Below are 10,615 nucleotides of genomic sequence, written 5' to 3'. Positions count from 1 at the left end.
TAGCCAGGATGGTCTCGATCTGCTGACCTCGTGATCCGCCCGTCTCAGCCTCCCAAAGTGCTGGGATTACAGGCTTGAGCCACCGCGCCCGGCCTAATACTACTGTTTGTGGAAAAGACTGGGCACTGCATTCCAACCTGGGCAATAGAGTGAGATCCTGCCCCCCTCCCCCCACCAAAAAAAGGAAAGAAAAGAAAGGCGTCTTTGCAGATGTGCCCTTGAGATGGGGCAATTATCCTGGATTACCCAGGGAGGCCCTCAGTGCCATCTCAAGGGCCGTAAAAAATTGAGGCAGAGGAAGCCTTGAGACAGAAAAGAAGGCAGTGTGACATGGAGGGAGGAACTGGAGCAATGCAGCCACAAGCCAAGGATTACAGGCTGCTATCAGAAGCCAGAAGAGGCCAGGCCCGGTGGCTCATGCCTGTAATCCCAGTGCTTTGGGAGGTTGGAGTGAGAGGATTGCTTGAGGCCAGGAGTTCAAGGCCAGCCTGGGCAAGACAGCAAGACCCATCTCTAAAAAGAAAACATTAGCCAGGCATAGTGATGCATGCCTGTAGTCCCAGCTACTTAGGAGGCTGAGGCAGGAGGATTCAAGGCTTCCGCGAGCTGATTGTGCCATAGTACTCTGGCCTGGACATCAGAGCAAGCCTCTGTCTCAATAACAACCACAACAATAACAAAAGAGAAGACAAAGAAGCGAGAAGAGGCAAGGAGGGATTCTCCCCTTGAGCCCTCAGAGGGAGCACAGCCCGGCCGATACCTTGACCTTAGTAAACTGATTTTGGACTCTGGCTTCAAGCTACAAGTTTGTGATAATTTGTGGCAGCCGTAGGAACTAACATAAGACCAGAAACAAAGATTAGTTACAAAACAGGACAAGAAAACTACAAAACCTTCATTTCACTAGCCTCAGGCCGGGTCTGTGTGGACCTCAGGTGTTTATTTTACGCTTTGGCTCACACCCTAGTGTCATGTCCTGTTTCGTGGCTCATATTGGGCCAGCTTCAGTTACTGGCAACTTTTGCATTGGCTTCCACGTCCTTCTCTGCAATATTTTTTTTTTTTTTTTTTTTTGAGATGGAGTTTTGCTCTTATTGCCCAGGCTAGAGTGCAGTGGTGCTATCTCAGCTCACCACAACCTCTGTCTCCCGGGTTCAAACGATTCTCCTGCCTCAGCCTCCTGAGTATCTGGGACTACAGATGCCCACCACCACACCTGGCTAATTTTTGTATTTTGTAGTAGAGACGTGGTTTCTCCATATTGAGCAGGCTGGTCTCGAACTCCTGACCTGAGGTGATCCGCCCGCCTTGGTCTCCCAAAGTGCTGGGATTACAGGCATGAGCCACTGCACTCGGCCGTGGGAGCAATTTTCTTTAACGCAGGATACATTAATACAGTGTATGAGATACAAGGTTAGTGGAGCTTTGCAAACAGAAGGGGAGGGACTACGAAGTCCGCACACACACACTTGGAGTTGGTGACCGAAGCAGAACAGCGGAGGGAAAGAGCTGACCTGGCACCCAAGGCATAGAGCACCTGGAAGCTGGGCTGAAAAGAGGAGCAAAAGGTACAGAGAACGACTGGGGAGTGGGGGCCAGTCAAGGTTTGGGGTAGCAGAGGTCAAGAACCAAGGGAGGTATTTGAGCAAGACTTCAGAGACGGAAGTGAGTGGGCTGAGTGGCTCCGGGAGAAGGGCAGTCTGGGCAGGGGTGACCTGGGCAAAGGCCTGAGACATGTAAGGTGCTGGCAGCAGGGTGGAGGGAGAGGTGTGGATGGTGGGTCAGAGGAAAGCCTAAAAGAGAAGACCTTGCTGGCCACCATCAAGACTTAGGCCTTTACTCAGTGCGATGGGACCCACTGTGGGGTGTCGAGCAGCGGGGCCTGATCTGACCCATCTTGTGAATCCATCCCCTGGGCTTCTGGATGGAGAACGGGCTGAGCGTGGGAGGCAAGGGACTCGACGCATCCAGGGCTGAACTGCAAGGCATTGGGGGCTGACCACTACTGGACCCACAGCCACCCCCAGAGGCTGCCCCACCGTGTAAGGAAGGAAAGGGCATCCCTGAGGCTGTGGAGAGCAACCTGCATTGCCCGGCTCGGAATCTTCCTGGGGATGCAGGGGGGATGCAGAGCCACTGTGCTCGGCCGAATGGTGTTTTCTGTTTTTTGTTTGTTTGTTTGTTTGTTTGTGTTTGTTTTTGTTTTTGAGACGGAGTCTCGCTCTGTCGCCCAGGCTGGAGTGCAGTGGCGTGACCTCAGCTCACTGCAAGCTCTACCTCCCGGGTTCACGCCATTCTCCTGCCTCAGCCTCCCGAGTAGCTGGGACTACAGGCGCTCGCCACCGCGCCCGGCTAGTTTTTTGTATTTTTAGCAGAGACGGGGTTTCATCGTGTTAGTCAGGATGGTCTTGATCTCCTGACTTCATGATCTTCCTGCCTCGGTCTCCCAAAGTGCTGGGATTACAGGCGTGAGCCGCTGCGCCCAGCCCAAGTGGTGTTTTTTAATAAAAAATTTTCTGAGCTGGGCCTGGTGGCTCATGCCTGTAATCCCAGCACTTTGGGAGGCCAAGGTGAGTGGATCACTTGAGGTCAGGAGTTTGAGACCAGCCTGGCCAACATGGCAAAACCCCGTCTCTACTAAGAATACAAAAATTATAGCTGGGCATGGTGGTGGTCACCTGTAATCCCAGCTACTTGGGAGGCTGAGATAGGAGAATCACTTGAACCTGGGAGGTGGAGGTTGTAGTGAGCCGAGATCGCACCACTGCACTCCAGCTTGGGAGACAGAGCAAGACTCCATCTCAAAAAAAAAAAAAAAATTCTGACCAACTGAGAAGCAGAAATCACAGCATACTGCGCCCCGTAGACCCATCACCCAGATTAAACAACTATCAAAATGTTGACAAATTTGCAACCAGTATTATTACTATTTTTATTATTATTTTGCTGAACTAGGTACATTACAGCGAGTAGGCTATTTTCCTTCAAATTCTTCTAGACTTGTCTGTAAAAGACAACAGTGTCCTACATAGACGCAAGGCAGGGCAGAGTTTTATGCAGCGCCTCCTGTCCTCCTCACCCTCCACTCTCCGTGGGCAGGCCCTGGGTCAGGGCTGGGGGTGCTTCGTTGGTCTCCGGAACAGCCAGGCCTCTGGGGCAGGGCCTGCAGCCCGGAGTCAGGGACTGGAGAACTAGGGGACCCGGAGAGGCGCCTGGGGATCCTGACACTGACTGGGGCGGCCACTTGGGACGACCCTGAAGGCCACCTCCCAGGGCGGTGTCCGCTGGAGCCTGGGGCGCGCGCTGTGTGGTGTCCGTGTCCCGCCCTCCCGGCGCCCCCAGTCTGGGGGTCTGGGTCCGTGCAGAGGTAGAAAAGTCCCAGAGCTGGGACTGGGGCCCGCCCTGAGGAACCTCCCTGACGTGGAGCCGAGGCTCAGTCCCTCCTCGGCCAACGCCTGCCCAGACAGGCAACAGAGGGTGACCCGGCCCCTTTCCCAGGGCGCCCATGTACCCGGCCGCCCCCGCCACCCCTCCCTCCCTCCAAGAAACGCACAGCGCCACAGGCACTCAGGGCGTTTATTGCGCTTGGGGCCAGGGTGTGGAGAGAGGGGCTCTTTGGGGAGGGCTGGGCGCACGGAGCAGCTGACCCCTGCAGGCACTCAGGGGCTGGACCCGCGGTTCCTCAGGCTGCTGCAGCTTGGATCCGCCCGGATGCCCCATCACCCCCGCTCTAGCCCCCAGCTGTCCCGAAGGTAGAGGGCCCCACGGTGCAGCCCACGGCCCTAGGAGGGCCCATGGTCCGCGGCTCCACGTGGCCGTGGTCTACCCACCCAGGAGAGCGGGCCCGCACACTGGTCTGCAGAGAGAGTAGGCCCGAGGCGCCCCTCTGGTGCCCCCTTCCTTGGGACCGAGGCCCCCGACCTGCCCCAACGCGATCTCCTCCTGGGAACACTGCCCTGGGCAACGTCTCAGCTTCCTCCGAGCCGGACAGGCTGGGTCTGCCCCCGGCACTTCTGTCCCGAATCTGAGATCAGTGGAGTGACTAGGGCCTGGCTCTCCCAGAAGGGGTGTGACCTGGGGCCTGGCCCTCCCAGCAGGCCTGCGGGCACCGCTCACCCAACTGGGCAGCAGGACGTCCTGGCTGGGGCTCAAGCCCACTTGGGGCGCCAGTAGCTGCATCTTCTGGGCGCCTTCGGGAAACAGCTCCGGGGCTCGAGCTGAAGGTGGGGAGGGTGGGTGAGCTAAAGGGAAGGGGTTGGAGGGGCGAAGAGAGGGTGAGAGGGGCAGGGAGGGGTGAAAGGGGTGCGGAGGGGCCGGGACCGCGGCCACAGACACCAGGAGCCAGCGGTTCTGCCTTCCCAGTGCAGAAGGCACTGGTGCAGGCACAGGGGGACATTCCAGACCTGAAGCTGGGGGGTGTCTGGGCCTCCGCCCCGCAGCCCGCCCACTGTAGAGCTGCAGTCACTGGTTCTGCAGGCCCCCTTTCTGCGTCTCCAAGTACAGCAAGGCAAAGTGCTGGTAGTCGGAGAAGGCCACTCGGATGTCAGTCAGGGCCACGGCTGGAGAAGCGAGAGCCGGTGACCCCAGGCCCAGGGCACGTCCCCCCAGCGTGGCACCCTTCATGCCCTGGCCCCAGGTGCCAACCCAGCAGCCCGCACAGCCCCCAGGACCCCCACCCCACAGCCCTGCCTGCCACCCCACCTTACCTAGGTTGCTGAACTGCCCCCTACAGCACCCTTGGTGAAAGTCATGTCCATTTTCTGGCACCTGCCATCGGACCTGGGGAGGAGGAGCCCAAGTCCCCTGAGTGGCCACCCCTGCCCAGCGCCCAGGCCCGGAGCCTACCTTGCTGTCTCTGAGTCCAGGGTCCCTTGTTCACCCTCACAATCCTTAGAGAACGTGGGAATTTAGGATGACTTTAGAGGTGGGGACACTCTTGCTGGGGGTGGGGGATTAAGTACCTGCTCATGGGCACACAGTCTGGAATGCAGGGTCTCCAGGTCCCCCTTCCAGACACACACACACAGAAGATGCACACATACACACATGCACACACACAGAGATACACAGACACACACACAGAAGACGCACACACACACACATGCACACACACAGAGATACACAGACACACACACACAGAAGATGCACACATACACACATGCACACACACAGACAGACACAGACACACACACACAGAAGATGCACACACACACAGAGACACACACACAGAGATACACAGACACACACACACAGAAGATGCACACATACACACATGCACACACACAGAGATACACAGACACACACACACAGAAGACGCACACATACACACATGCACACACACAGACAGACACAGACACAGATACACTGACAGACACACACATATATACACACACACACTCACATAAAAGACACACGCAGAGATAGACACACTCAGAAACAGATACGCAGACACACAGACGCATACAGCGATACACACACAGAGACACACACACAGAGGTACACAGCTACACAGAAGACACACCACAGACACACACACACATGCAGAAATAGACACACACAGAGACACAGCCACATACAGTAATACACACACACACAGACATGCAGACACTTTTCTCAACACTGGGCCTCAGGCGGTGCTTCCTCCAGGGCCTGGGTCCCTCTGGACACCGTGTGGCTGCCATGTGGAGCTCTGCAGCACGGAGCCCTTGAGGACCCATGGTCTGACCTCGATGTGCTGGGGACACCGTGATCCCTCTGGACCTTCATCTGGCCTCATCTGAGGCTGAGTCTGATGGGCTTGTGGGGTCACTTACATGGGATATCCAAACTTGAGGGCCAGGTCACTGTTCTCCAAGGGGGTCACTAAGACCACAGGCATCTTCATGGTGTCCTTGGAGTCCAGGAAGTCCTGGTCATCTGACACCACCCCGACCATGTACCAGGTGCCCTGGAACTTCAGGGCAAGTGCAGGGAAGGCTGGGAGGCCGCCCCTGTGCCCTGGGCCTGAGCCCACCACGTTCTGTCCTGACACAGCTGCTTCCTGGCCAGGACAGGGGCTGCTGTACACACCTCCACCCTGATGCAGAACTGAGGAAGGGGGGCCTCAGCAGATGAGCAACTGGCCTCCACCAGCCCAGCACCAGCCTGTCTGCAGCTGGCACCCAGGGGGTACGGCTGGATGGGTGGGGCTGTGGCAAGGTCACAGGTCTATGTGGGGTGGGTGGGGGACAGTGAGGGGCAGGCAGCTGTAACTTGTCCCAATTTTGGGCCCTGGGGAGTGATGGGGGATGCAACCGAAAAGCTAGGATGGAGGCCTGCAGTCTTCCCCAGCCAACGCCTACGCCAGTCAGATGGAACAGGTGTGGTGGGTGGTTTCCCATGCCCCCAGCCCTGCTGAGCCTGGATCAAAGAGAGTGTGGACAGGGACCTGGGGTGCAGTGCCAAAGCTGGGAGGACTCATTGGAGAGGAGGAGGAAACAGGGCTGGGCGCACCTGGCTAGCATCAAAGTTGGCCTGGATGGGGACCTGGGCCTGGCCTGGGGACACCCAGAGCAGGGCAAGGAGGGAATTGATCAGCAGAGCCCAAAGCATCGTGCAGCAAGGTGGCATGGCGTCTCCTTGGGACACAAGAGCAGGACAGAGCTGAGGTGGCTCCTCTGTAGGCTTTATGCCCCCAAGGTGCCCGGGGGCGGCTGGCCTGGGACTGCACCCACTGTGACAGGCTTCTGATCGAGTTGCACGCTGCAGCGCTCTGGCCTGGCTCCCTCCACCCAACCCCAGCCATGCCTTGCCTTTCCTCCGGGGTGGGGCCGGATGCCTGGCAGCTGAGGGTAGTTCTGATGGGCCTCTGGGCTAGGGGGCCTGCAGCTCACCCCATCCTGCCTCTCTGGCCTTCTGCAGCCCCTCTGGGATGTTGGATCCCCACTACCTTGAGCTCAGGCACAGCCCTAAGCTCCCTTCTCCAGGAAGGCCACCCAGAAGCTCACCCTCACCTCTGACCCTCAGAAAGGTTGATGCCTCTGCAGGGCCTGCTCAGGGGGGCCTGGTGGGCAGGTCACAGTGAGTCTTGCACATTGTGTACCTGAGAAAGGCTGCCTGGGTGGGAATCTGGGAGGGAGCAGGGGTGGGCAGGGCACTGGTAGGGCATGGTGTGCCCGTGGTGCCAGGGCTCTGGCGAGTGGACTAGGCTGTGATCTGGTGGCCCAGGTCAAAGGGCAGGGGGTGCCCAGGGAACCAGAAGGGATGTGGGGTGTCCTGTCCCCAGCCCACTCTGTCAGTCTGTCCTGATGGAGGGTGGAGACACTCTGGCATGTTTCCAACAAATGTTCCTTTTTTGTCCCCTGAAACCCTTATCTCTGCCCAATCTCAGTGTGTTAATCCCACACCTCAAGACACCCAACAGGTCCAAAGCTCCTCTGGGGCCTTAAGCCTCAGGCCTTTCCTGCTGAGGGGGTGACAGGGTGGGGTTGGGGGTGCAGGGTACCTGCCTAAGGGATTTAGATGAGTCACTGACCCCCCCCAGCTCAGCACCGGCCTGGTGGCAGTGGCAGCTGAGGGGGTATGGCTGGACGTGTGGGACTGTGGGGCAGGGTCACACGACTCGGCTGGGTGGGAGATAGTGAGGGACACCCCCTCCTAGCTGTTCTGACTCAAGACGCCACTGGGAGCAAACACTAGAGGGTCTGTTCCTCTGTTGACCTCAGGCTGAGGTTTTATAGAGCAGGAGGTCCAGGTGGCCAGGGTCAGGCCCGGGACTGGTGACGACGGCGCAGACAGCCAGGAGCCAACCTACAGACTTGCTTCCGGAGTTTATTCCGCAGAGCCAGGAGGAAGCCCGAGGGGGCAGGGGTGCTTTGGCGGGGAGCCGGGGCAGGGGCTCAGGGAAGGAACAGAGCGGAGACATCCAGATCGCAGGGGTCACCTGGCTGGCTGCGGTCCCAGCTTCAGCTCTGGGGAGTCCTGGGGGGTGCAACCGAAAGCCGAGGATGGAGGACTGCAGTCTTCCCCAGCCCACCCCCACTCCAGTCAGATGGAGCAGGTGCAGGAAAAGGGGACTTTTCTCTGTCCCCAGCCCCGCTGAGCCTCGCTGAGAGAGCAAGATCCACCGCTGGGGCTCGGATCCCGGCTGCCCCAGGGTCTACAGACTCCACCCCTCCTAGCCCCAGGATCCACGGACTCCACCCTTCCCAGCCCCAGGATCCACGGACTCCAGCTCCAGCCTAGGCCTCCCTCCTAGGGGTGGTGGGTGAATCCGCCCCGAGCCTGCTCCCCTGAGCTCTCCCACGGCATCCATGCAGCGTCCTCGGACTTCCCCTTCCATCCCCTGTTCCCTCCCATCCCATCTCCCCTACCCTGGTTTACCCCTATCCCAGGTGCCAGATGCCCTCGCTGCCAGATGGCCCCTGTGGTATAGCCCCTTGGCCTTTTCTGCCTGGGGCCTCACACCTGCACCCCCCAATCATGAGCCTTCAGGGGTCAGCCCTATTCCAGCCGCTGGGACAGGTTTTCCTTCTGAGCCTTACACCTGTGCACTCGTCAATGTGGGCAGCCCCTGTGTCTCCTGCCCAGCCCTGGACGACGGCAGCCATCAGGAAGGATGGGTCTGCAGCACCAGGCTGTCCTGGGGCCCTGACCCATCGCAGAGTGGGTTGGGTGGATGTGTGTTGAATAAATGAATGAATGAATGAATGAATGAATGAACGGAGTGGCTCACCTATTGTTCCGTCATGCACTTATCTGCCAAGAAAAAAGCCGGGGCTGTCGTCAGAATCCCAGACTTAGGCCAATTTTCCCACTGGGCTTCCTGTCCCTCTCCTAATACAGAGCTCATCTTGACTGAGCCCCTAAACTGCACAGACCCCCCCATCGCCTCCCACCTCTCCCCTGGCCCCTCAAAACAAAGAAAGGGTCTTTCTTCACCTCTGCCGAGAGCAGGCTGTCCGCCCCAGAAGGCTGTGCCTGAGCGCAGTATGGTTGGTCCTCCTGTATCCCCCATAGGCACCCTCTACCCTATGCTCCCCACCAGGCTGGAGCCCCACATCCTGGGAGCTGCTGGGGCCTGGCACAGAGTGGGCGCCTGGTCTCCATGTCCCCCATGGAGGGGGCTCACATCCTGGGAGCTGCTGGGGCCTGGCACAGAGTGGGCGCCTGGTCTCCATGTCCCCCATGGAGGGGGCTCCTCATGAAGGGGCTGCAGGAGGGAGGTTCTGACTCAAACACTCACCCCCTCTGTCCCTGGCCCAGGCCTCGAGCAGGGCGGGGCCACCTCCTCCCCTCTGCCTCTCCCTGTCAGGAGACTGCCTGCCTGCCTCTAATCTGACCCTAATCCTCTACCCATCAGATTAGGACCCCTTACCGGTTTGGGGCAGGAAGACAATGGTATCCTCTGTGAAGCCCTGGGCCTTGCAGAAGGCGGTAAATTTCTCCTTTAATTCAGCCCTGGGGGTCTGGGTTCGGCCTGGGACAGGGTGGAGACGGAGCTGGCCTCAGCGGGGGGATGGTGTGTGCCCTGCCCTGGGTCTTGGGGAGCCCCCTCTGGTCATGCCTGTGTGCAGGCAGCGGCGGGCACGTACTGTAGAGGGTGGCCATGCGGAAGTCCTCGCCGGGGCCCTTGCTGCCCTGGCTGTACAGCAGGGCGTAGTGGTCGTAGTCGGTCTCCACCACTGACACAGAGTAGGTGCTGCCCCAGTCTGGGAACCCAAGAAACGACCCTGTTGGGGACTCAGCCCCACAAGCCTCACCTCTGCTTCAGGGAAGGGGTGCACTTGTGGGCTGTGGGGACACTCAGGCCCTCAGCTGGCCTGGGATGCTCCCCCACCCGGCTGCTTTCCAGTCAGTGCCCTGCTCCCACCCGCACAGCCTGTGAACTCTGTCCCTAAACCAGAATCTGGGGCAGCCAGGCTCAGAAAACCAGGATGCCTGGTGCAGCCGCAGAACCCGCTGCCAGAACTGGAAGTGAAGAGCTTTCCCTGTGGGAGCCATTCCCCAGGTGGGAGTGAGGAAGCCCCTGGGTCCTGGGGAGGAGAACTGGGAGGAGGCATGTGGACGGGTCTTGGGGGGCTGCTTATGTGGGGAAAGCTCCAGAGGGCAGGAGAGGGGCCTGGCAAGACACTGGTGGGCTCCAGAGAGGATCCAAAGCCCTGGAGGAACGGTCTCTCTGTTCCCAACACTTGTGTATGGGCAGTCATGCCCATGCCTGGCCTTGGCCTCTGACGCTGGTGGGGCAGCCATCGCCCCCCACCCCATGGATCTGCGCGGCAGGGGGCTGGCCCAGAGTCGCCCGCATGTGTCGCCCCCAGGCTGGGCTCAGGAGCTGGTGGAGGCCCCACTCACGGGGACTCCGGTAGCTGTAGGAGCCGAGGGACCCCGCGGGCTGCAGCAGCATGGTTCGGGTCTCACACTGGTTTTTCCTGTAGGTGGGTGACCTCGGGGTCAGGGGTTAGGCCCGAGGGTGCTCCTGGACCTCTCCGTCCCAGCAGCCCACCTGCCCGCTGTCCCACCTGAGGAAGGTGGAGGTCAGGTTGAAGCCACCATCCGCGGCAGGGGCCACCACCGACTTGCACATGGACAGCGCCGCCTTCTTCTCCTGGAGCCAGCTCGAGTTGGAGGCGAGGCC

At 59.4% G+C, this 10,615-nt stretch overlaps 2 protein-coding genes across 2 annotated transcripts in view; both read right to left on the bottom strand.

Moving 5' to 3' along the window:
• Positions 1-3,671: 3,671 nt before the first annotated feature.
• Positions 3,672-5,935, bottom strand: LCNL1 (lipocalin-like 1). Its single transcript, XM_011985109.1, is given in 4 exon segments — positions 3,672-4,394; positions 4,396-4,571; positions 4,718-4,779; positions 5,814-5,935. Coding segments are annotated over 4 exon segments (513 nt in total). The 3' UTR covers positions 3,672-4,241.
• Positions 5,936-7,789: 1,854 nt separating this feature from the next.
• PTGDS (prostaglandin D2 synthase 21kDa (brain)) overlaps positions 7,790-10,615 on the bottom strand; it is a 6,415-nt gene continuing 3,589 nt past the window's right edge. The window contains exons 5-10 of the mRNA XM_011985108.1: positions 10,500-10,615; positions 10,333-10,409; positions 9,573-9,689; positions 9,356-9,457; positions 8,714-8,736; positions 7,790-7,959 (exon numbers count right to left, since the gene is read on the bottom strand). The exon at positions 10,500-10,615 is cut by the window's right edge and continues 16 nt beyond it. Of these exons, the coding sequence (XP_011840498.1) occupies positions 8,714-8,736; positions 9,356-9,457; positions 9,573-9,689; positions 10,333-10,409; positions 10,500-10,615 (435 nt within the window). The 3' untranslated portion in view covers positions 7,790-7,959. The remainder of the gene's footprint in view (positions 7,960-8,713; positions 8,737-9,355; positions 9,458-9,572; positions 9,690-10,332; positions 10,410-10,499) is intronic.

Source organism: Mandrillus leucophaeus, unplaced genomic scaffold (genome assembly GCF_000951045.1).
Source record: "Mandrillus leucophaeus isolate KB7577 unplaced genomic scaffold, Mleu.le_1.0 Scaffold28, whole genome shotgun sequence".
Taxonomy (NCBI): domain Eukaryota; kingdom Metazoa; phylum Chordata; class Mammalia; order Primates; family Cercopithecidae; genus Mandrillus; species Mandrillus leucophaeus.
The sequence above is the reverse complement of the archived record's forward strand: the minus strand, read 5'-3'. Positions and strand labels throughout refer to the sequence as shown.